The following is a 26,617-nucleotide window of genomic DNA, read 5'->3' on the forward strand; positions in this document are numbered from 1 at the left end:
AAGGGGTTAAGCTGCTGAGTCTACTCACAACTGTAATAAGCTGATTCTGATACACTCGCATCACATGGATTCAATGTAAAATTTGTAATAATGGCACTACAACTCCTGCTTTTTCATGGATGGATGGATGGACGGACGGACGCGCTCTACAGAAAATATATTTGATGTCAAGGTTCCACGCTTAAAATTGAATTTCAGTCAAATTAAATGTTAATAATTATTAAAAGGGGATCATTCATTTTGGTTACGCTCTGCAACATATACTGCCAGACATAGTAACAGAAGAATAATGAAATTATTTTTGCGTTCCAGGTGACGTTATCAGCAACCTTTAAATGAACAGAGGAGACAACTCAGATCAATATCTGAAAGATGAGATGTTCCTCAAACTTGGGAGATGTGTCTTTACTTGCTTTTACTTACTTTGATGTTTTGATTTTAAAGGGAACCCTGTGATTGCAGACAATGTTCTTTGCATCTCTGTACTCCCTTATTTTAAAAAATCCGAATTCACTTATTAGTTCTTGCTGCCTCACCACAACACTGGAAATCTTTTTTTAACTCTTTTAACCCACTGGAACCATGAAAATTAGACTGTGCTCTGTAACACTTTTAATAGGATTGACAAATTTCAGTTTTTAACAATAAGTGTAGGATGATACATACAAGGTACCAACAACTGTATAAAAAAAAACAATCTGTAAGAAAAAAACATCTGTTAAAAAAACAAACAAACAACGTTATGTGTTAGTCGAGGTATGGGTGATTTAATATTTCTGTACCTTTCTTTTTTAAAGTAGATTGCATTCATCAATACAGTACCATACACAAATGTAACAGTCATGAAATAAAATGGACAATAACATAAACAATGGCATTTATTCATTTCGGGACCATACTTCCATTCAGGCATCTTGCACTCCGTGGTGACCTCATCATCAATGTCTGGTGACTAACGACCTTCTTACACAGTCCTGCTGGTGAACATGCTGGTCATGTCAGCAACTCGTTGGCCTGCCCTGCAGGTGGGTGATATGGAGGCTGCCGTGTCCTTCAATGATGTGGCTCTGCAAGCATTCGCCCTCTTGTCTAAAGAACACATTTTGTGAGCCCTCTACATAAGCCGCCATCCTTCAAAGATAAACTTGTGTGTTGTGAATCATAAGCAGATCCTTCTTCATTCTTTGCCCTTTCAATCACATTTTGTTCTTATCGGTCTATATAAAAATATTTGTAGAAATCCATTTTTTTATCATTTTATATGTTTGGAATACAGTAATCCCTCGTTTTATGCTGGGGTTATGTTCCAAAAAGAACCCGTGATAGGGAAAATCCATAGAAACCTTTATTTTTTATCATTATTATACATGTATAACACTGAACCCAAAGAGCAAAACCTTTTTTTCAGGCCCAAGCATTTGTTTAACAAAGAAGTAAATGCTTTCTTACAAATAACTATAGTAAAATAATAATCTCTGTCCGGCCCGCATGAGGCCAATCGTAAATTACATTTGATTACAACTTAATTTAAAAAAAAAATGTGTCGTGCGTGCAATACAACTGTTTTGCTTTCATTTTGAAAGGTGTTGCACTTCCGTGTAGCGTCCGTGTATGTGAGCTGTGCGCGAAGGTGAACAGCGCGAAGTAATGCTGCCCTCAAAATGTGTGCTGACCCTAAGAAAAGAAAAGTTGACAAGTGTTTTCAACAAGACATGGACTGCCAAGTATTTCTTTACAGAAATGAAAGGTAAAGCCGTGTGCCTGATTTGTGGTACACAGGTCGCTGTGTTTAAAGAATATAATTTGAATTGTTGCTACACGACCAAGCATGAGGAATAATACAGAAATCTGTCTGATAAAGAGCGCGCAACAGAGCCTGATGCATTGCTAGCAAAACTGCAAGCCCAACAAGGACTTTTTATCAAACTTCACACCCACAGAGATGCAGCGGTTTTGTCATTTGAGGAAAAGTTAAAGAAGTTAAGAATAAATTGTACTGAATAATGATTGTTTTTTTTATTTGACCTATACGCCACAATTTCACATAGCTTAATATAAATATAAACAGAATAATTGTATTCTTCTAATTATCAATACCAGTTATTTAAAATAAATAATTTTGTGCATTTTACAATGGAAGAAAATTGAGCAGGTTTAAGTTATCGTAGGTGTGGCCCTCTGACACAACTCAGTAAGTGTAAGTGTGTGTGTGTGAGTGGTGCGTGTTTTGTGTTCACTTAATGTCAACATTATGATACTACACAGCTGCTTTGATTTCCTCCTCATTTTTAAACACTCGGCACTCAGTGTCCACCTTGCTTTTCCTTGGGCGACTCTTTTTAATGGAAGGATTCCAGGGGAAGGTTTGTGGGTGGCCTTACCGTAAAACTGTATCCGAAAGCTCGGCGCGCAAATTATAAGAATGCTGTCGTCACAGCCCACGCTCTAAATTCGGCACTGATACAAATAGAGCGCGAGCGCGCCATTTCCGTACTACTGAGTACGTACACGCACTTGCGAGTGTGCAACAAGCTTTCTAACACGGCTTCCGGTAGTAAATGCGTAAGCGAGTGGTTCCCTATCTACTGGGGAAACGCAGTCATTGCAGGCAAAATGACCCCCCAAAAAACTGTAGTAATACAATGTATTTAGGGTTGGCGGGACGGATTAAACGGTCCCGTGGGCCGGATGTGGCCCGCGGGCTGTAGTTTGCTCATAGCTGTATATAGAGATTCTAGCCCAGGGGTGGGCAAACTTTTTAACTGGCGGGCTGAATTTGGTTCTAAATTTTGATCGGGGGGCCGAACCAGGAGCAGATGGATGGAGTGTTTGTGTTAATAGAAATGACATGTAAAGGTCATTGCATAAAAGGTTTGTGCTTTTAGTAGGTAGTAAAGCATGGATATTCAAAAAAAACTTTTTGAAAACAAATGCATTTATTAACAGCATTAAAAAATACTTCACCCAAAAACTACCATCAGTGATTCTCATTAAATACGACACTGTTATTATGAATAATAGTTTCCATCACTTCAGCGCCTGCAAGTCAGATTTATGAAATATGTTTATCTAATGAGGCGAAATCACATCAAACGGCAAACATTCTGACCAAATACATAATCTTGAAGAATCAGTGAAAGAATACTTCTAAATAAAGTAATAAAGAAATCAATAGTATTGTTGGTCTCCCTTTTTTGCTAGTGCATCATGGTCTGGAGTAAAATTTGTTGTGGTAATTCTTAGGATAGAGCCGAGGTGTCAGTCAGTTAACCTAGAGCTGTGACGGGCTTTGTTGACGTTCATGTGGCGGAACGTCTGCTCACACACGTAGCTCGAGCCAAATTGTCCTCTCTTTTTTTTAAACACTCGGCACTCAATGTCCACCATTCTTTTCCTCGGGCCACTCATTTTAGTGGAAGGATTCCAGGGGAAGGTTTGTGGGTGGCATTAACGTAAAACTGTATCTGAAAACTCAGCGCGCGAATTACGAGAATGCTGACGTCACGGCCCACACTCGAAATTCGGCACTGATGGAAATAGAGCGCGGAGTGCGCCGGGTCCGGACTACTTAGTACGTACACGCACTTGTGAGTGTGCACCGAGCTTTCTGACACGGCTTTCGGTAGTAAATGCGCGGGCGGGCGCTTCCCCATCTATTGGGGAAACATACTAATTGCAGGAAAAATGACCCAAAAAAATTTCAATAATACAATTTATTCAAGTTTGGCGGGCCGGATGAGGCCTGCGGGCCATAGTTTGCCTGAAATACACACCTAAAAATAACAGACGTTTGCAGTCAAAGCGGCAGTGTAAAATGGCTGCCCTCTGGCTTCAGCTGTGAGGGGGCAATTGTTAGTCCTTTCATATGAATGTCCATGACTGAGGGCTGTAATGTTATGCCCATATGTTGTTTTCCGTGATGCCTTCATCTTGCCATGTGGAGCTTGTGTCTCTCATCTCACCAACTGCTGTTTTTTTCCGTCTGCTCTACACGTGTTACTTCTTTTAGCTTTAAAAAAGACAGCTATCTGATATTCTAAACCACATATGTCAGAGTCAAGGCCCGCGGGCCACATCCGGCCCGCGAGAAGGTTTTTTACGGCCCCTGGGATGATCTTGATTTATTATTAGAACCGGCCCGCAGACCGCAGCAAGCCGGCAACCCGCAGATCTTTTACAAGCACCAATACTACATTTCCCACAATGCAACGGTGACGCACCGAGCAGTACGCTGCTTCATTTCAGTGTTTATTATTAGCACAGCAGTCGTCAGCATAACTGTAAAATTAACTTTCAGATACCCATCAAAAATGGCAAAAAGGAAGGTGGACACTGAGAACCGGGGGTTTCAAACAAGGTGGGAGTCGGAGTATATGTTCACGGAGGTAGCAGGAAAACCTGTGTCTTCTGTGTGGAGAAAGTATGGCGGTACTGAAAGAGTATAATCTGAGACGACATTATGAAACGAAAGACGCGGATTATTTTTTTCTTTGAAGTAAATTTAGCCCACTTTTGCTAAAATAGAAAGTTTAAAAGTTAAAGTTTAATATTTGTTTTCACTGCATGTTACTTTTGATTAATAGATTTTTGCACTTTATTTTATTGTATTTCAATCCAATTACATTTTAAAAATATTTCAGTTGCCTGGATGATAGAAAATTGGTATTATTTTTTTCTTTGAAGTAAATTTAGCCCACTTTTGCTAAAATATAAAATATAGGTTACTGATGGTGCCTTAAACAATAAAGGTTTCTTTCATTTAATGTTCATGTTATGGGGATTTTTATATAAAGGAAATTTGTCGTTTGTGTCTGTTGAAAATTAAAGATTATTGACAGAGCCATAAGAAAATATTGCTTTATTTATCTGATCATATTGGAATATATTTGTTAAGTTTTCAGTAGGTCCAATTAGGTTCACTAGACTATATGCGTCATTTAAAAAAATTTCAATGAACATTCGATCAGTCCGGCACTCGGCTTGTAGCTAATTTTTTTATTTGGCCCTCCGTCCATTTGACTTTGACACTCCTGTTCTAAACAATGTGTAACGTCTACACCAAAAATGACTAAGTCATTATTTGAATAATGGATGTCACAGGATGCACTTGGGAATCAAAACCCCCATCAGTCACATGTTCTACTGATAAATAAAAAATGAGTCAAATAAAAAAAAATCATCCTTGATCAAATACACACATAATAATTACCTGAAAGAACTTGTCTCATATTCTGAACAAATATTTTTAATATTCTGTGGCAAAAAAAGTCTTTTGAAGGGCAGTGTTTATGGTAATCATACAGAATACAATTATGATCAAATCAAATAGAATAATGCTTTAGATTTTTAAACAGTACTGTAACTTTCTCTAGAAAAGTAAAACTAGACAAATATCTCCTTTCATAAATATAGGGGTTAATCCTGTTTTTTTATAAAAGGGAAACCGTATTCTACACATGACATTCAGCTGGCGTCCGGAAAAAAAGGGGGAGGGCAGAGGGAACAAGCAGAATTGGCAGATCAAACAAAACACACTGAGACGTAAATCCAACTTGAGGATTTCAGGTTTCAGTCATTCTCATTCGCTGGCAGCTTTCCAACTACGGGGATGTGTGCGACTAGACAGGTGAACGGGCAGTGTGGTGGATATATACACTTGTCGGATTCAAGTTGAAAAAAGCCGCTCAGACGTGAGAGTTGCCGGCCGAAGCAAACGTGGCAGAATAGAAGGAAAGAAAGCAAAGAATGGTGTGTGTGAGAACAGGTCAAACTGAAAGAGCAACTGCAAAGAAAAATGAGGGAATGAAGTTTGATTGCAAATAACAGCACATAGCTTTGTGCTTGTCACGGTATGTATCAACGAGGACCCAAAAGTAGGGCAGGATAGCTTGTGAGCCTCTCAAAAATATGTAATTAAGGAAACAAAAAAGGAAAACAAAGCACTGTGGAATAGTCCAACCAAAATGTAAACGATGTCCAAAGTAATGGAGCAAAATTGGGGATACATTTCCAGCGACAGCAAACAAGACAGGATTTATCAGACTTGAATCAGCAAACAAACGATGAACCGACAAGGATTGAGAGGAACCAGGGGAGAGTGATTACTCCCAGTGGCAACCACTGTTTATACTACTTTGTGTTTTTACAGGGGTGTGGTGAGGGAGGAGTCAGGTATGCCAACATTTCTTTTTGGTGTGTTTGGCATTTTCTTGAGTTAGCTGTATGCTGTGTTTTCAAGATTCAAGAGTTTTTATTCGCCATGTTTGAGCGTGCCAAACAAGGAATTTGACTTTGGTACATCACAGCCTCTGTTCAACATTTAGGTGACTAACAACACTCGGGACATGTGAAAAATGAAAAATATTCTCAAACATCCCCTGATCTTAAACTCCCAGGAGGGCAAGGAAAAACTCGAAACTCCAACTAGGGGAAATGAGAAACCTTGAGAAGAGACCACAGATGGGAGGGTCCCTCTTCCAGGATGACCAGGCTGCAATGGATGCAGAGAGGATACATAGTACAAACAGTGTAGACAATTAAAAAAAAAAGGGTGGAGAGCAGAATGTTACTGCACAGCAATGACTCTGAGACTAAGAGTGGTGCTCTATCACGCCGTCCGGAGGGGAGTAGTATGAAAAGTTTTAATATGAAAGTCACGCAAGTCTTTCGATATGAGGCCCCAGGTAACTAAATATAAGAAAAATGAAAAGACATCGATAAACACCTAGATGAGGCAGAGAAAGCCGATTGGTTGACACAAGGTATCGAGGAAATGAGCACAGGTGGACAGAAATACCAACAGGCATGAAAAACGTGACAAAATAAAATCTAATCAAAAGTAATAAAAACCCAGACAATGGCATGACAGTGGTGTTGCGGTGGTGATTTTAATGGACCTCTTTGATAGCTTAAGAAGTATATTACACCCTTCAGTTTGGTCTTGTGTTTGTCTAAAGGAAGAGCAAAAGCTAAAAAAACAAACCAACACTGTTGAATTTTCAGTTGGAGTCAGTCACACCTTGACTCGCTCCACATCTTTTCCAAGTTTGATGACGAGCGTGTTTGCGTTGATGGATAAAAAATGACAAGCACAGCACTTTTGGCCCTCTCTTTTCTAAGCAAAATCTGCTCTTATTGTATGTTTGGATTTGACTGGCTTCTTGCGCTACTCTGGTACATGATTGCACTTTGTTTCATCAGCCACTGCAGAAGTGCAGTAAGGAACCGGTGGGGAACTCAACACCCCAGTTCCACCTCCAGGCACAAACACTCCACAAGCCAACTTAAAGAGTAGTAGGTAGAGATGCACTACATTTCGAGGAATACTTTAATACGCCGCTATTATCTGCTAATGACCTGTTTAACATTCAAATAGCCTTGCGTTTGCATCTCATTTGATTGAGACCGAAATGCTACATTGTGGTAAGGAAAGATCAGCAGGAATTAACAGCCTTCTTAATGTGGGCGTGTCACTTCCCGTTACTTATTGTTCAAGGTCAAGAGACAAGGGCAAGTGTTGCATCTCAATCAGCCTCCTCGGAGAGCGACACCGCCTCGCGCATTTTAATGACAGCGTGAGTAATCTCAACACGCCTCCTCACTTGAAACTAGGTGCGCTTTAAGAGGCTTTAAGCGGAACCTTCAGAAGACTTCAAAGGGCTGAAAGTGAACAAGTGTCCCAAAGCTCAAGTCGGCACATCAGTCACTGCGCCACAAGCTGAAGCTTTGGATTGAGCATACATGTTCAGACATCGTTTTGGAGAAAACTGACTGCCACGTACATGTCTGAGTCTGACACACATTTTTAAATTTATCATTTATATTTGAAGCCCTTTCATACCCTGTCCTTCCCGGAAGATGTGATGGAAAGCAATTTTTTTTATGTTGTAATTGTCCTGCATCCAGTGTGCAAGATTATATTAAGTAATTTCCTCTGACCTTTAGTTCACAGTTAGATTCAGCACTGGGGGAACATAATCATACAGAGTTTAAATTATTCTTATTATTCTTGTTTAGGGAAAACACTGGAAATTCCATATACTACACCAACCGGCTACATTATGTCCTCTGGTAAAATCACAGTCCGCTTTAGACCAAATTAGAATGTCTCGTACCGTCCTGGGAAGTGCACTTACAAAAATAATATATTCTTATACTGCCACAAAATCTGTATACATTGTAACAATTACTTGTAAAAACATGAAACTGTATGACGAAGCTTTTTGTCATGAAAATGTGGAATCTACCGTATTTTCCGGACTATAAGTCGCTCCGGAGTATAAGTCGCACCACCCATAAAATGCCCCAAAAGTGAAAAAAAACATATATAAGTCGCTCCGGAGTATAAGTCGCATTTTGGGGGGCAATTTATTCGACAAAATCCCACACCAAAACCAGTCATGAACGAGCAACAACAGGCTAAACGATAGCAACAACAGGCTAAACGATAGGTATGCTAACGTGACAAACACAAACAAAGAGCTGAAAACGGGCCTGATGTAACATATAGAGTGATTAAGGACAACTATTACATGAATAACATGTTTATAAAACCATTGGTGTCACTCCAATTCATTAAATCCATCGATCATTCGATACGATAGCAACAGGCTAAACGATAGGTATGCTAACGTGACAAACACAAATGAGGAGCTGAGAACGGGCCTGACGTAACATATAGAGTGATTTAGGACAACCATTACATAAATAACATGTTTATAAAACCATCGGTGTCACCCCAATTCATTAAATCCATCGATCGTTCTTTGTCAACAATGGCTGCGCGTGGCTGAGGGCGCTTGCACAATATTCCACAGGCTCATATAACGATAGATAAACTATATTTTAAATAACTATAATATAAGCAATAATATTATCAAACCATCCGTGCACTTTAAATCCATTAAATCCATCGATCAAATTCCTCGTCCTTTGTCAACATCGCCGCGCGTGCGCCCTGACGTCAGCCTCGTCTTTATTCCACAGATCTAGTATATAACTATATTGTAGCGTTAACAAAGTACAAGGATAGACGTAGGTTTGGTAAACGGCTCTTTATTCCACAAAACAAACTTCCAAGCGTGTGGCGGCGTGGACTTCCAGAGACGATAGCTCCATGGCAGAGGACCGGGCGTGCGTAATGGTCATGTCCGAGCCCCATGCACCGTTCGCGGACAGCCACTCGACCGAGCGCCGGCCCCCGACTCAGTAGAGTAGGACCGGGCGTGCGTAAAAGCCATAATAGTTTTTCAAACCTTCTATGTCACTCCAAATCCTTAATTCCTTTAAACTCTTTGTCCTCCGTGTCACTTAGAAATGATCACCGCTAATGATGCCGGTGTTGTCCTTACGTGGGTCGCGCCGCGCGGTGCCACTGACGTCACTTGAAATAGTAATCCATTGGTACATCACGGTTCTCCAAACTTTCTTTCTGCTGCTTGATTACTGTTTTCAGCTGCATATTTTACAACTTGAAGTTTGTAACTTGCAAAATATGACTTTCTTTTTGGTGCCATTTTTCTTAAGCCCACCCAGTTGATGAGTCACGGCCAACGGTGAAATTTAAAGCGCCCTCATCCAGTTTCGTCTGAAAATATATATTTTTTTAAATGTAGTTTTTTGTTTTGTTTATTTGGTTGTTTTATCAAAGACAAAGTCTGCTTTATTGTCGATTTTTTTTTCATATACCAAGACACACAAAGAGATTGAAATTACGTTCCCACTATCCCTCGGTGAGATAGTACACATATCCATACAAGCAACACAAAAAAACCCAAGAAGGCATAAACAATGAATAAATAAGAGTGTTGAATAAATGATAAACAAATAATAATAAATAATAATAATAAATATAAGAGGAGCAAACAGACAGTGGACTTGGATATGGTGCCTTAAAGTGTTAATTGCTTTATTTGATGTTTTCTCTATTTTTTATGTTTTGAATATGTTCAAGATAAAGATATAAAAGCATGTTAAGTGATCAACTATACTAAAAATAACATGGGAAGTGGTCAACTATACTTTTAAGTGATGTCTTAATGATCAAGTAAAAATTTGTGAAAAAAAAAACATATATAAGTCGCTCCTGAGTATAAGTCGCCCCCCCACCCAAACTATGAAAAAAACCGCGACTTATAGTCCTGAAATTACGGTAATATATATATATATATATATATATATATATATATATATATATATATATATATATATATATATATATATATATATATATATATATATACACACCGTAATTTCCGGTGTATAAACCGCAACTTTTTTCCAAAATTTTGAACCCTGCGGCTTACAATCAGGTGCGGCTTATATAAGATTTTTTTCGTGATTTTTGTGATGACTTGATCACTTTTACTCTTAACACTATTATATACAGTAAAAGCTACAAAACAAACTGGCAAATAACTCGTTTTCAAATCAGACGAATAAAAACTGGTCAAATATTTAAAAAAAAAGACATTATTAAAACTGAAGACAATTTGCAATTCTAGTAATGACACACGAATCTGGTGCACAATTTGTCTTCGCAGGCCACATAGAATGATGTGGCGGGCCGTATCTGGCCCCCGGGCCTTGAGTTTGACACCTGTGCTCTAAACCCTTTCTCTTACTCTGCCATATCACTCAGAGATTACACAAAGCAGTGGCGCTGTTTGGACCATCTGCATTGTATTAAAACCCAATCAATCAGCATTTAAATTCAATTCTTCTGACATTTTGCTCACCAAAAACAAGTTGTGATGAATGTGAACTTTTAATGCATTTTATTCAGAAGATTACTTTGAACCTTAAACGGCGGCGCGGCGTACTTATGGATTTTTACGGCCTCCGGCCTCCAGGGGGCGCTCTAGCAGGAAGCAAGAGCGAGACAGGTGAAGAAGAGATAATGCGCCGAAGAAGACGTGATCGTCTCGCGCATCACGCACACACCCGCATTCACACAAAGACAGGAAGCTTCTATACACAAACCGTCATTATGGGGGATAAAAGAAATGCATATGATGCCGCTTTTAAGCTATACGTGTCGCTCGCTAGTTTAATGTAATTTAGTGCTTCGTGTATGAATAAGATTAGCATGAACAGACCCTCTTCACACTCGAAGAAATGCATAAAACCGACGACGAAAGAGAGACTGAGAAAGTGTGAGGCGAAGGATATCTCACGATATTCCAATCGGACACTAAGGAGGAAGACTTCGATGGTTTCAGTGCACAGGAGGAAGATGAAGACGGCTCTTTTTTTTACTTTTACTGGTATGTTTTTTTTAACCAGCCCTGTTAGTGCTGTGCTACCGTGTTGCTGCTGTGTTACCGCCGCGTCTCAGTGACTTTGCTGTGTTACTTCTGTGTTGCTGTGCGGTATTACTGCCGCGTCACAGGCAGTGTTTGGAAAGAAATGTTAAGGTATGTTATTAAAGCTTTAAAAAAAACTTTCTGTGTCCAGTCTTTCTTTGCTAATAACTCGCGTGCACACTTCCGCGTTGCTGCGGTACTACTGCTGCGTCACAGGCAATGTTTAGAAAGACATGTTCAAGTATGTTATTAAAACGTTAAATAGGCTTTCTATGTACTGTCTCTCTTTGTGAAAAACTCGTGTGCACGTGCGGCTTATAGTCCGGTGCGGTTTATGTAAGAAAAAAAAAGAAATATCCCTGAATTTTAGCTGGTGCGGTTTATAATCCGGTGCGGTTTATAGTCCGGCAATTACGGTAATTTAGCGCTTCCTGCATGAATAAGATTAGCGTGAACAGACCCTCATCATGGAAAATGCTAGAAGAAATGGATAAAAACGACGACAAAAGAGATACTGAGAAAGTGTGTGGCGAAGGATATCTCATGCTATTCCAATCGGAAATTGAGGAGGAAGACTTCGATGGTTCCAGTGCACAGGAGGAAGATGAAGACGATGAAGCTCTTTTTCATACTTTTACTTTAACCAGCCCTGTTAGTGCTGTGCTACCGTGTTGCTGCTGTGTTACCGCCGCGTCTCAGTGACTTTTACCGGTATGTTTTATTTAATCAAGCCCTATTAGTGCTGCATTACTTCCGTGTTGCTGCGGTATTCCTGCCGCGTCACAGGTAGTGTTTTGAAAGAAATGTTAAGGTATATTATTAAATCTTTAAAAAAGCTTTCTGTGTCCAGTATTTCTTTGTTATTAACTCGCGTGCACACTTCTGTGTTGCTGCGATACTACTGCTGCGTCACAGGCAAGGTTTAGAAAGACATGTTAAAGTATGTTATTAAAACTTTTTCTGTGTACTGTCTTTCGTTGTAAAAAACGTGTGTGTACGTGCGACTTATAGCACGGTGTGGCTTATGTGAGAAAAAAAATGAAAATATTCCAGAATTTTAGCTGGTGCGGCTGATACACCGGTGCGGCTTATACACTGGAAATTACGGTGTGTGTGTGTGTGTGTGTGTGTGTGTGTGTGTGTGTGTGTGTGTGTGTGTGTGTGTGTATGTGTATGTATATATATATCATACATGTGTAACATTTCTGGGGGTTGTGACCATAAAAAAAGGGAAACCCAAATCTGTTAGACCCAAAATGATACATTTACAACAATAATTATAGTTCTCAATCTTGAATTTTTTTTTAGTCTTTAATACAAGTGTGCCACCAATTTAGTCAAAATGTTTTCATCCCCTTTATCCTATTTACAAGTATCACACGAAGCTGACGGCTGGGCAGCACGGTGTGGCACTGGTTAGCACGTCCGCCTCACAGTTCAGAGGTTACGGGTTCGATTCCACCGGCGGCCCTCCCTGTGTGGAGTTTGCATGCTCTGCTCGTGCCTGCACGGGATTCCTCCGGGAACTTCCGTTTCCTCCCACATCCCAAAAACATGCTTGGTAGGCCAATCAAGCACTCCAAATTGCACATAGGTGTGTGTGCGAGTGCGAATGGTTGCTCGTCTCTGTGTGCCCTCCGATTGGCAGGCAACCGGTTCAGGGTGTCCCCCGCCTACTGCCCGATGACTGCTGGGATTGGCTCTAGCCTGCCCGCGACCCCCGTGGGGACAGGCGGTACAAATAATGGATGGATGGATGGATGGATGGATGGATGGATGGATGGATGGATGGATGGATGGATGGATGGATGGATGGATGGATGGATGGATGGACGGACGGACGGACGGACGGATGGATGGATGGACGGATGGATGGATGGATGGACGGATGGACGGACAGACGAAGCTTACGGCAAGAGACGGGACAAGATAGATCAGCAGTCAGTTAAAACAAATGCAGTGATGTATTTTTTGGGGGGGATATTTCTTGTTTCTGGGGAAACTGGAATGGATACATCACAACAACTACCCATTTTTGAAAAAATAATGAATCTTGTGAGGATAAGCAGTACGTAATATGAATGTATAAATGTATGAATGGTTGTGTTAGCTTAACAGGTAAAGAAAGACAACAAATAAGGAAAGACATTTTTGGACAAGTATTTATATCGTGTTTTACACCATGTTGTTAATAATACTGTATATTTTTCAGTGATGAGACTACTGCTGTCAATATTGGATGCTTGAAAATGAGTCACAAAGGAGTAAATCCGAAAAATACAGAGAATCTCCAAAGTACGAGGACCTTTCCAGATAATCCTTCTTATCAACGTAGCAAGAGAAGGTCTTTTTGAGGCAGTCAAAGATGAACCAGCATTTCTTCAATGCTGATCATGCCTCCCATCTTGCACATCTTCTCAGTGTGGATGGTTTTTCCAAGGGTTCTATAGCCTACGGCACATATGTCAGAGTCAAAGCCCGCGGGCCACATCCGGCCCGCGAGAAGGTTTTTTACGGCCCCTGGGATGATCTTGATTTATTATTAGAACCGGCCCGCAGACCGCAGCAAGCCGGCAACCCGCAGATCTTTTACAAGCACCAATACTACATTTCCCACAATGCAACGGTGACGCACCGAGCAGTACGCTGCTTCATTTCAGTGTTTATTATTAGCACAGCAGTCGTCAGCATAACTGTAAAATTAACTTTCAGATACCCATCAAAAATGGCAAAAAGGAAGGTGGACACTGAGAACCGGGGGTTTCAAACAAGGTGGGAGTCGGAGTATATGTTCACGGAGGTAGCAGGAAAACCTGTGTCTTCTGTGTGGAGAAAGTGTGGCGGTACTGAAAGAGTATAATCTGAGACGACATTATGAAACGAAAGACGCGGATTATTTTTTTCTTTGAAGTAAATTTAGCCCACTTTTGCTAAAATAGAAAGTTTAAAAGTTAAAGTTTAATATTTGTTTTCACTGCATGTTACTTTTGATTAATAGATTTTTGCACTTTATTTTATTGTATTTCAATCCAATTACATTTTAAAAATATTTCAGTTGCGTGGATGATAGAAAATTGCTATTATTTTTTTCTTTGAAGTAAATTTAGCCCACTTTTGCTAAAATATAAAATATAGGTTACTGATGGTGCCTTAAACAATAAAGGTTTCTTTCATTTAATGTTCATGTTATGGGGATTTTTATATAAAGGAAATTTGTCGTTTGTGTCTGTTGAAAATTAAAGATTATTGACAGAGCCATAAGAAAATATTGCTTTATTTATCTGATCATATTGGAATATATTTGTTAAGTTTTCAGTAGGTTCAATTAGGTTCACTAGACTATATGCGTCATTTAAAAAAATTTCAATGAACATTCGATCAGTCCGGCCCTCGGCTTGTAGCTAATTTTTTTATTTGGCCCTCCGTCCATTTGACTTCGACACTCCTGGCCTACGGAAAGCTTAAAATATGTTGCATGATAAACTAAAAAAATACAATTTATATAAATGTACTTAAAACATTTCCATTTTTACATTACATTACATACGATATCAGACATATATATATGCATATACTATATCAACATTTTATGAGCCCCACTTTAGAGAAAGGTCAATACATTTATCCTGCGGCTTTTTACCATTTACAGGAAGATGTTTATGACATTCATCACAGCTAAAAACAGTCATTTGATAAGAATGATGATGACAAATTGTCATTGGCTCTCGAGATCATTCAATACAGTCTGATTTGATGGATCTAATTACAGTTTGAGGCTGTTCAATAGAAGATCATCTTTGAAAGGGTGTTTCTGAATCTTGATTATATACATGTATACATAGTGAACACAACTTTAGAGGTTCTAGTAATTGTTCATAGTCCAAGAAAAGTTTTATGTCAGCGGTATTGTTTGCTGTGAAGAACAAGTCATCTTTGTATGTATGTATGTATGTATGTATGTATGTATGTATGTATGTATGTATGTATGTATGTATGTATATATGTACGTATATATATGTATATATATATATATATATATATATATATATATATATATATATATATATACACACGCCAATGTATGTATATATTGTATGACCAATATGGGTTTCTATTCGGGATGATTTGTCTTAAAACCCTTACAAACACGCATTAAAGTTGAAAAACACCAGATGTATCTTTTTTTTTTTTTTTTAAAGCGACATCAAGCAGCAGAGACTTCATTCCAGACTCCGTCAGAAGTCCATGTCTGTAAAGCTTAGCTATCAGTTTGGAGGCCAGGCCATTTCACACCACTCAATTCCAATTACATCTCCTTTTACTAACCTGAGAGAAGTTCTTGGTCCTCAAACTTAAGTTCCTTCTCGGCTGGGGGAGAGTTTCATCTTGCAGTCTTTTCGCTGCTTCCCTTCTTTTCCGCTCTTCCTCCAACATCTGATGGCGAGCGACGCTCTCCTGTTCCTGAAAGAGAGCTATTTCATTCAATACTCTCGACGAGACTACACTTTGAAAATAATTCAATATATACTTCTTGAGTTTGTTGTCCTTGTGCTTGTCAAAACACTATTTGCATAATAGCTATTCATTTTGACAGGTATTTCAACACTGTATCAGCACATTCAAGGCAGAGAGTGACAAAATCGACTGTTGAAAAGGCCAATAAAAATGAATGAAAGTAGTAAATTGCAATATTGAATCATTCGGCCTTATTGACAGCATTACTACAAAAAGTCATCAATCACCAAAATCTGATTCCAAACAATCACATGCACGATCGCATAACGCCCGTGTTGTAATGGCACTTACCCGAAACTCAATAGGTCTTGCTTTCTCCAGCTCTTCATTCTTCTGAGCCTCTGTTCCTCCAACACTAGAGGTGGAAACAAAATCACAGCAGTTGAATTCAAATTTATTCGAAGATATTTGGGGTTTTACGCATGCTTTTTCTCTTAGAAATTAGAGTAAGGGTGGCAGTGTGTGATTTCAATATACCATAATTTTCTGACTAAAAGTCGCTCTGGAATATAGGTCGCATTAGCCATAAAAAGCACAATAACGTGAAAAAAAAACATAAGTCGCTCCGGAGGAGAAGACCCATTTTGGGGGGAAATTTATTCGACAAAATCCAACACCAAGAACAGACATGAACGAGCAACAAGCTAAACGATAGGTATGCTAACGTGACATAAACACAAACGAAGAGCTGAGAACGGGCCTGACGTAACATTCAGAGTTATTAAAAAAAACTATTACATAAATAACACGTTTATAAAACCATCTGTGTCACTCCAATTCATTAAATCCATCGATCGTCCTTTGTCAACAATGGGTGCACACCGCTGACGGCGCTTGCACTTCAAAATATTCCACAGGCCCATATAACGATATATAAATTAGATATCAAATAACTATTATATAAGCAATAATATTATCAAACCATCTGTGCACTCGAAATCATTAAATCCATCGATCAAATTCCTCGTCCTTTGTCAACAACGCCGCGCGTGTGCCCTGACGTCAGCCTCGTCGTTATTCCACAGATCTAGTATATAACTATATTGTAGCGTTAACAAAGTACAAGGAAAGACGTGGGTTTGGTAAACGGCTCTTTAATTAACAAAACAAATGTTCAGGCGTGTGGCGGCATGGACTTCCAGCCACGGAGGTGGAAGAGAGATCCATAGAATAGGACCGTGCGTGAGTAAAAGCCATGACCGAGCCCCATCCACCGTCCCCGGACAGCCACCCGGCCGAGCACCGGCCCCCGACTTCTATCCACGGAGGTGAAAGAGAGCTCCGTAGAGTAGGACTGGGTGTGCGTAAAAGCCATAATAGTTGTTCAAACCTTCGGTGTCACTCCAAATCCTTAAATCCTTCAAACTCTTCGTCCTCCGTGTCACTTAGAAACAAAGCCGCGAATGATGCCGGTAGTACGTGGGGCCTTTCGTCATCTTCGTCATCCCGTGATCAATCTTTGTCCTTTATGTAAACAACCGCCGCGCCGCGCTGCTGACGTCACTTCAAATTCAAATTACAGTAATCCCTTGCGACATTGCGGTTCATTTATCGCGGTTTCACTTTTTTTTTTTTTTGAAAATTTCAAAAACATATTATTATATAAGTTGCCCTCCCACCCAAACTATGAAAAAAAGCAGCGACTTATAGTTCGAAAATTACGGTATTCCGGTTTGTACAAGAGAATTTGTATGTTCACTCGGGCAGGTCACATTTTCAGAGATGCAGCCTGAGGTTGGAAATATGAGCATTTTAGCTCCCCTACATATAGTAGGGTAACATTTAACATAAAAAAATGGAATTACCGTATTTGCCGGTGTATAGGTCGACTCGGTGTATAAATCGACCCCCTAAAATTCGACGGAAATTTACGATTTTATGATATATCCTTTGTATAATTCGAGCTCAATTGTTGCATTATATTAAACTTCAAAATTCAATCAGAAATATGCGAAATTTATTGACGAAATGTGTTCAAATTCTGGGAGGCCGTGCGCATGCGCAGTGGCCGGAAATAACTCCAGCCGAGCGGATCGGCTGTTTATAAGCACCGCGGAGGAGATCGCAGAGCCTCATTCGACTTCCAGCGGCCGGCGAGCTCGCGCACGTCGCCCGGCACCAACGGGAGGCCGGAAATAGCTCCAAGCCGAGCGGATCGGCACTTTATAAGCACCGCGGAGGAGATCGCGGAGCCTCATTCGACTTCCAGCGGCCAGCGCACTCGCGCACGCCACCCGGCACATCCGGGAGGCCGTGCGCACGCGCCAAGTGGCCGAAAATAGCCCCCGCCGAGCGGATAGGCTGTTTATAAGCACCGCGGAGGAGATCGCGGAGCCCCATTCGACTTCCAGCGGCCGGCAAGCTCGCGCACCCGCCCGGCACATCCGGGAGGCCGTGCGCACGCGCCAAGTGGCCGAAAATAGCCCCCGCCGAGCGGATCGGCTGTTTATAAGCACCGCGGAGGAGATCGCGGAGCCTCATTCGACTTCCAGCGGCCGGCGAGCTCGCGCACCCGTCCGGCACATCCGGGAGGCCGTGCGCACGCGCCGAGTGGCCAAAAATAGCCCCTGCCGAGCGGATCGGCTGTTTACAAGCACCGCGGACGAGATCGCGGAGCCTCATTCGACTTCCAGCGGCCGGCGAGCTCGCGCACCCGCCCGGCACATCCGGGAGGCCGTGCGCACGCACCAAGTGGCCGAAAATAGCCCCCGCCGAGCGGATCGGCTGTTTATAAGCACCGCGGAGGAGATCGCGGAGCCTCATTCGACTTCCAGCGGGCCGCGCACTCGCGCACGCCGCCCGGTTCAAAATTTCTAAGTGCAACGCACAATGAGATGCATGAGAAACGGCCTTGGTTACCATCACATTTGAAGCGATGAATACGAAGTTAAATTTTATGACTCGGTGTATAAGTCGAGGTCGATTTTTTTCGGTCGATTTTGGATCGAAAAAGGTCGACCAATACACCGGCAAATACGGTACTTGGAATGTGATGAACTGGACTTGTTAATGCATCATATGGTGTACGAAACAGTGGATGTGTCAAAAACTAGCTTAGAATAAGGGCTGATGACTTTACTTTGATGTTTGGTCTCCAATGTGAACTTTTAATTAGTGCACAAACGCTATTAAAGTTATTTAAAATATTTTATCAGTACGGTTTTGTCTTGTGAGCTTCAACAAAGCTGTGAACAGCGGGTTCATTTGGGAGCATTCTGCAGTGAACACTTTTGTAACACAGTACACAATGTGCTTCCAACAGATGGTCCCCAAATTAAAACATGCAGATAATGTCTTTAAATGGTGGGGAGTCTGGGAAATGGTGCCTGTGGGTGCTTTTGTCTGTGTGCCCGACAGAATTTGTCATAAAATGGTTAAATGGAATTATTCCGAATCCAAGGCTTCTCTCTCATTAATGAATGTGTTGACATAGCACTGCCCATGAGGAAGTTATACTGTATACTGATGGCATTAATGGTTCACGACTCAAATATTCACCAATTCCAATTTTTTTCAAACATGCTCTATTACACCGCTCGCCTAATTGCTGTTTTGTGCGCTTTCTCAAATGCCTTAAATGCACAGTCAATTACAAAAATAGTTCGATTTTCTGCCATCAGTTACTAGTACAAGCAACAGTCATTACTATTATGACTTGGTGAAGGTGTCGTGGGTACCTGGACAAATTATCAGGTGAGCAGGCGGAGTTGTTTCCTGTGGACACGCTGGTCCATACTGTCAGAGCTCTCTAAGCTCAGGGTGTCGTAGGCCTGCTCTCCGGCTGATGCCGGATGGTGGTGCAGGATGGAGTGTTGGACCTGAGGAGGGGGACCTGTAGACTTGTTACTCAGTGTGGGACTGTAGGTCATTATTGGGGAGTAGGAGGGCGTGGAGGTGATGAGGTGAGGCTGCAGGCCATGGAGAAAAAACAGTTGCACAAGAGATGTGGCTGTTTTCAAAATGATCCAATTACATTCAATATCATGTTAAATGGGAATTAGCACACACCTGCCACCATTTAAAGACATTCTGATTAATTATGTCAGGAAAAGACTACTAGAACAGCTGATAAGAAAAGTAAAAAATATCATTATAAGCTGTGTCTATAGAGCTCCTGGTTCTAGTCAAGTCAAGTCAAGTCAAGTTTATTTGTATAGCCCTAAATCACAAAGAGTCTCAAAGGGCTTCACATAGCCAAAAATTGACAATTATTCTCAAAGCATCCCCTGATCATAAGCTCCCAAAAGGGCAAGGAAAAACTCAAAAGACCCCTGCCAGGGGAAAATGAGAAACTTTGAGAAGGGACCACAGATGGAAGGATCCCCCTTTCAGGATCACCAGGTTGTAATGGATGCAGAGAGGGCACAAGTAATACATAATATGAAAATCAATGAAAAAATGGATGTCGGAGGTGCCCTCGATTGTCCTGGCAGTGTCTTCAAGGAGGTTGAGCTGCAGTTTCTTCATCTTGAATTGGTCCCCGAGAATCCAGCTACCCGCTATCAGCTTTTGCGCCACCTAACCCCCTCCCCAGCCAGGGAGGGGGTGGGCAGAGAGAACAACACAAACTCCGGCCAAATCGGCCACTCCAAGTTAGTTAAAGGCCATCTCATAGAAATGTCTCTTTAAACGTGTCTTAAATGTTTCTACTGAGGTAGTAGTTCTAATATCCATTGGTAGGGCATTCCAAAGCTCTGGAGCCCGAATAGAGAATGCTCTAGAACCTGCAGACATTTTCTTGGACCTCGGTGTAACTAAAAGACTAGAGTTTTGCGAATGAAGGTTAAGAGACGGAACATAAGGAACGACTAGGTCGACGAGATATGAAGGCGCTAAGCCATGCAGTGATTTATAGGTTCGTAGAAGAACCTTGAAGTCACATCTCAAATGGACCGGGAGCCAATGTAATTTGGCTAATATTGGGGTAATGTGATCAAATTTTCTTGACCGTGAGAGCAGCCTCGCAGCGGCATTTTGCACTAACTGCAGACTTTTGATACTGGACTTAGGAAGACCAGAGAAGAATACATTACAGTAGTCCAGGCGCGGCGTGACGAACGCATGTATAATAGTTTCCGCATCCCCGGTCGAGAGGATCGGACGAATCTTAGCAATATTACGAAGGTGAAAAAACGCAATCCTGGTTATATTCTTAATGTGTTTTTGAAAGGAAAGCGTTTGGTCAAATATTACCCCGAGATTAGTTACAGTATCACTCTGAGTGATAGTACGGTTATCTATAGTTATAGTGGCTTCCTTAAATAAGTGTTGATAACGAGTAGGACCAATTATCAACATCTCAGTTTTATCTGGGTTAAGATGAAGGAAGTTGAGAGACATCCATTGCTTGATCTCCGCAAGGCACGCCTCGAGATTACAACAGTCCCGCGGATCTGTCATCGATAATGGCATATATAACTGGGTGTCGTCCGCGTAGCATTGAAAACTAATACTATATTTACGTATTATGTCCCCAAGCGGAATCATATAAATATTAAATAAAATCGGTCCGACTACCGATCCCTGTGGGACACCACACGTAACATTATAGAGCTTAGAAGACGTATTGCCATGGACCACACGGTGCGTCCTGTCTGATAGATAGGAATTGAACCAGCTGAGTGCTGAACCCTGAGATACCAACACAACTTTTAAGACGCCCTAATAAAATATCGAAGTCTACAGTGTCAAAGGCAGCACTAAGATCGAGTAGTAACAATACAGACGACGTATTTGAATCCATAGCTATGAGGAGATCATTAGTCACTTTAGCAAGTGCTGTCTCTGTGGAATGATTAGCTCTAAAACCAGACTGAAAAGCGTCATATCGATTATTAGCGATCATGTAATCGATAAGCTGCTGCGCTACTACTTTTTCAAGAAGTTTTGCCATGAATGGGAGGTTTGAAACTGAGACAGTCCGGGTCAAGATTTGCTCGCTTAAGTAACGGTTTAATAATGGCTGTTGGCACTATCCCAGAGGAAACAGACAGATTGATTATATTTAAGACGGACGGTCCTAAAATTGGAAATAATTCTTTAAGTAGTTTGGCTGGAAGCGGGTCGAGTAAACATGTTGTTTGTTTAGCCGCACTAACCAATTTTGTAAGCATTTCAAGGGACACGCTTTTAAAATTTTAGAGGGTTATTGCATGATCCCCAGCTCTAGTAACCGGCGGAGCGATTGGAATAGTATTCTTGATCTCGTCCCTAATGGACTCAATCTTTTGAACAAAAAATTTCATAAACTCGTCAGCTGAGTGGAAGGAGCTATCGGGGGTCGGCCGGCGCAGAGTTAGCTTTGCCACTGTATCAAATAGGTATTTAGAATTGGTTTTATTGAGATTAATGACTTGCGAAAAATAACGAGTTTTTGCTAAGATAAGCGCATCTTTATATTTCAGGAGGCTGTCCTTCCATGCCTGATGGAAAACCTCAAGTTTGGTTAAACGCCATCTGCGCTCATGCTTTCTACATAATTGTTTAAGCATACGTGTTTCATCTGTGAACCACGGAGTTGGCCATCTACGGCGAGTTTTCAGACGTAGCGGCGCCACAGAGTCAATGGCTTTTAATAATGTCGCATTGAATACATTTGTAAGATTATCAATAGAGCCGCTGTATGCGGGAAACATGGCGGTTGCCGGCGACAGTAACTCAGATAGCGCAGTTGCAGTCATGGAGTTAAAATTACGGCTGCTATAATTCTGATTGCTCTCTTGTCTTTGACAAGGAACTAAAATTTCAAATTTTATTAAGAAATGATCAGACAGAACAGTAGTGTATGGCAGTACTGCTATATTTGAGGTTGCTAGTCCCCGGGATAATACCAGATCTAAGGCATTTCCATTCTTATGCGTTGCTGCCTGTACGGCTTGCGTAAAACCAAACGTATCGATTAAAGTCTGAAATGCCGAAGTCAGTGGTTCTGACGGTGAATTCATGTGGATGTTGAAATCACCCATGATAACTATATTATCTGCATTTGTCACTAGATCAGCCACAAATTCTGAAAATTCATCCAGGAAGCCAGAGTAAACCCCGGGTGGACGATAAATAACAGCAAGATAGAATGACGGTAAAGCAGTGGATCGCACAATGAGAACTTCAAATGTTTTAAATACGTGAATTGAGCGAGGCCTAAATCTAAGCTCAGAATTTGAGATGAGGGCGACACCCCCACCCTTTTTTCGAGGACGCGCCACATGCGAGCTCACAAAATTTGGAGGCGAGGCCTCGTTAAGTGGCAGCAGTTCATTAGGTTTTAACCAGGTCTCGCAAAGTCCAAAAACGTTTAGATTACGTTCCATGATAAGGTCATTAACGAGAACTGCTTTCATATGAAGCGATCTAATATTCATAAAACCGAGTTTAAGTGTAATCGGTCGATCAGGGTGCGTATCTATCGAAGGATTTTTAAACGGGATGCGAGTAAAATTGTGCCTAACATCACCTCTCAAAAGATTATTAGCGCGTTGGGATGAAACGACCGTGGGAATTTGATGATGAATATTTGTTACACATGTGAAGTTATCTAAAACAGGCACCGTTTCATCAGCAAGACCGGTCGGGACGGAGTGATTGGATTTGTCTACTACCCCAGTAGAAAGTGGGTTTATGTGTACTGCAGCACTATTTAAACTGTCGCGCTCTAGTCTACACGAGGAGCTATGTGTATGCTGAAATTCTAGTCTAGCGCTAGTTAACTTTAACTTAACAGACTCCAAAACCATCCTCACAGGTGGTCTAATCACCTGTGCCCTGGCCTGCTCTAAAGTGACCTGTCATGAGTGGCTCAAACAGTAATCTATATTCCTAGAAAGAGTGAAGGCGCCTTCACGGTTAGGGTGAAGGCCGTCCTTCCTCAGCAGGTCTGGGCGGCCCCAGAAGGAGGACCAGTTATCTATAAAATACAGTCCCTGCTTTTTACAGAACCCAGCCATCCATCGATTAAGGGAGACTCATCTACTAAACCTCTCATCCGTGCCTCTCCCAGGCAGGGGGCCAGAGACAAATACTCGACGCCGACTCATCTTTCTGGCAAGATCAAGTCAAAGTCAAAGTCAGCTTTATTGTCAATGTCTCCACATGCCAAAGACACACAAAGAAACCGAAATTTCGTTCCCCCCTATCCCACGGTGACAAGACATGGCTCACAACAGACAAACAAGTAAACAAGTATAACAAAAAGCGTGCTGAATAAATAATGAATAAATAACACAACAAATAAATAAATAAGAGGAGCAGATCACAAGTCCTCGCTATGTTTTTCTTTGTGATCTCTGATTGTCTCATCCTAACATCATTGGAGCCGACGTGTATCACTATGTCCGAGTAGCTAGCGTTGGTGGAACTACGCTGTTGACTAGGCCTATTGCGAGTCAGCTCCCTAAGATTAGCTTCTATGTCGGGTGCTCTGCCCCCAGGAATACACATTACCGTGGCTGGATTTTTAAGCGTAATGTTTCGGGTAATGGAGTCACCTATGACCAAAGTGCGAGGGCCAGTAGACCGAGATGACTTTGGACGGCTATGCGTCTTACCTGGCTCATCGCGATAAGCAAGCCACCTTGGGGCTAATGCTAACCGGGCTAGCGGGCTGACTACAGCGTCTATGTCCGCCGCAACTACTGTTATCGCACTATTCTGCTCTAACTGGCGGACACGTCCCTCTAGCAGAGACAACCTCTCTAAGAGAAGGGTGCACTTGGTACACGAAGCCGTACAAACCTCTTGGTCCACTGCCATACTGGTGTCCGAAGAGCGACGATCGATCGAGTGGCGTGAGTGCGCCGGCCGTAAATGTTTCCGTTCTCGCACTGACACGTTCTTAGAATGGAAAGAAAGTGTGATTATACAAAAAGGCAACAAAAATATCGTTATTTGCGGGGATTATAACATTGATATATTAAATCCAAATAAGCAACGAAATAGTGATAATTTTTTTTAATTTAATGCATAGCCTGAGTCTCTTTCCTGCAATCACTAGACCCACTAGAGCAGTGGTTCCCAAACTTTTTCAGACTAGCGCCCCCTTGACTCCCCAGTGAATTCCTAGCGCCCCCCAATCCCCCCGTCGACTGACTCGTCCCACCGCACATGTTGTGTACAAATCGTCGTCCGTCCACCCCCCGTCGACTGACTCGTCCTACTGCACATGTGTCGTCAAACAAACGTTCGAACTTCGGACTGCCGCCCCCCTACCGCCCCCTTCAACTTCTGACTTCGGACTGCCGCCCCCTACCGCCCCCTTCGTCCTCACCGCCCCCCTACCGCGCCCTTCGTCCTCACCGCCCCCCCAGATCTTTCCACCGCCCCCAGGGGGGCGGTACCGCCCACTTTGGGAACCACTGCACTAGAGTAACATCACAGAATGCTACTCTGATAGATAACATATTCACCAATATAATAGAAAACAGGACAACAGGCGGGTTATTAATTACTGATATTACTGACCACCTTCCAGTATTCACAGTATATGACAATAATTTCAAAATTGAAATAGGGGAGTATAAACAACAAAGAATAATTAGGACAGACGAGATCATTGCTACTCTAAAACATGAATTAATGGAGCCGAACTGGGATACAATATATAAAGAAACAGATGTAAACAATGCATACAATAAATTAATGACTATATTCACTTCATTATATGATAAGCATTGTCCAATCAAGGAATATAATAAAAAAACTAAATATATGAACAGTCCATGGTTGACTAAAGGCTCAAGATATGCCTGTAAAAAGAAAAATTCACTCAATAGGAACTTCATAAAACAAAGAACAGAAGGCGCTGAAGATAAATACAAAAGATATAAGAATAATCTAACTACTATTATAAGATTAAGCAAAAAAGAATCCTATGAAAATAAATTAGAGGCTAATAAAAATAACATTAACTGCTAAACAACATTATCAGTGAAGGTACTGAACAATGCAAATTACCTAAATATTTTGTTATAAATGATACTGAAAATTATAATATAGAAGAGGTGGCAAACAGTTTGAATCAGTTCTTTGTAAATGTTGGGCCTGAAATAGCAAAAATCAGACCGAATCCAGCACCGAATGTGGAAAACAGAGATAAATTAATAGAAAGGAATCCCCACTCAATGTTTTTGAAGGCAGTTGAGGAAAATGAAATCATTAACATTGTAAAACTATCCCAGCAGTCATCGGGCAGTAGGCGGGGGACACCCTGAACTGGTTGCCAGCCAGTCGCAGGGCACACAGAGACGAACATCCATTCGCACTCGCACTCACACCTAGGGACAATTTGGAGTGCTCAATTGGCCTACCAAGCATGCTTTTGAGATGTGGGAGGAAACCGGAGTGCCCGGGGAAAACCCACGCGGACCCGGGAAGAACATGCAAACTCCACACAGGGAGGGCAGTAGGTGGAGTCGAACCTGCACCCCTTTACCTGCGAAGCGGTCGTGCTAACTAGTGCGTCACCGAGCCGCCTAATAATATGACTCAAGGAAATGTTAAAAGTACCCATCCAGATCATTACATAAGTAATCACACAAAAATTCTCCTCAACTACGGAGCAAGTGGTTAGCACCCAGTGATTTTTTTACTAGTTAAATGTGTATGAAAAATGAAATACAAATAAAAAATAAGAGTATACCAATGAAAAATATTGCACAACATCATTATTCAAAATATATTTTTTTTCAAGTAAAAACTTAAGCAAATAAAGCCAGATGAAATAGTATAACATTAATTTGCTTACACTTGTCACCAAATGTCACTAGTAGGTACACAGGATTGGTGAAAGAGAGTCATGTGTCAAG

The 26,617-nt window shown here is 41.4% G+C and overlaps 2 protein-coding genes across 7 annotated transcripts in view; one reads left to right on the forward strand and one right to left on the reverse strand.

Moving 5' to 3' along the window:
* Positions 1-872, forward strand: part of LOC148394879 (alpha-2-macroglobulin-like protein 1) — a 33,674-nt gene extending 32,802 nt beyond the window's left edge. For both annotated transcript variants that reach the window (XM_088380010.1, XM_088380011.1), the window contains exon 36: positions 313-872. In XM_088380010.1, the coding sequence (XP_088236136.1) occupies positions 313-335 (23 nt within the window). In that variant the 3' untranslated portion in view covers positions 336-872. The remainder of the gene's footprint in view (positions 1-312) is intronic.
* On the reverse strand, positions 509-25,040 carry LOC148394880 (uncharacterized). 5 transcript variants are annotated; one of them, XR_015859300.1, is made up of 6 exons: positions 24,918-25,035; positions 24,549-24,647; positions 19,496-19,726; positions 16,110-16,173; positions 15,630-15,764; positions 12,615-13,754 (listed from the first exon to the last, which is right to left on the reverse strand). XR_015859300.1 is itself a non-coding variant. In XM_088380021.1 (5 exons), exons 1-5 carry the CDS (start codon positions 24,975-24,977, stop codon positions 1,054-1,056), a joined length of 408 nt encoding a protein of 135 aa, XP_088236147.1. In that variant the 5' UTR covers positions 24,978-24,993; the 3' UTR covers positions 509-1,053. The 5 variants fall into 5 exon arrangements, 3 of the variants coding, with proteins under 3 accessions (XP_088236147.1, XP_088236146.1, XP_088236145.1); XM_088380021.1 differs by lacking the exons at positions 12,615-13,754; positions 19,496-19,726 and adding an exon at positions 509-1,089 and having other exon boundaries at positions 24,904-24,993; XM_088380020.1 differs by lacking the exon at positions 19,496-19,726 and having other exon boundaries at positions 12,606-13,754; positions 24,913-25,040.
* Between the last annotated feature and the right edge of the window lie 1,577 nt (positions 25,041-26,617).

The sequence above is a fragment of the Syngnathus floridae genome, chromosome 7 (genome assembly GCF_059516105.1).
Source record: "Syngnathus floridae isolate MCC-2025c chromosome 7, RoL_Sflo_1.0, whole genome shotgun sequence".
In the NCBI taxonomy this organism is placed as follows: domain Eukaryota; kingdom Metazoa; phylum Chordata; class Actinopteri; order Syngnathiformes; family Syngnathidae; genus Syngnathus; species Syngnathus floridae.

Excerpts from the sequence above, each read along its gene's own strand:
- LOC148394880 (XM_088380019.1), bottom strand. The coding sequence starts at position 24,977 with ATGTGCAGTAGGACGAGTCAGTCGACGGGGGGTGGACGGACGACGATT. Across the intron at positions 16,174-24,548 it reads GTATGGCAGTGGACCAAGAG|TGTTGGAGGAACAGAGGCTC; the intron begins GTTTGTACGGCT and ends TTCCACCTCTAG. Across the intron at positions 15,765-16,109 it reads CAAGACCTATTGAGTTTCGG|GAACAGGAGAGCGTCGCTCG; the intron begins GTAAGTGCCATT and ends GCTCTCTTTCAG.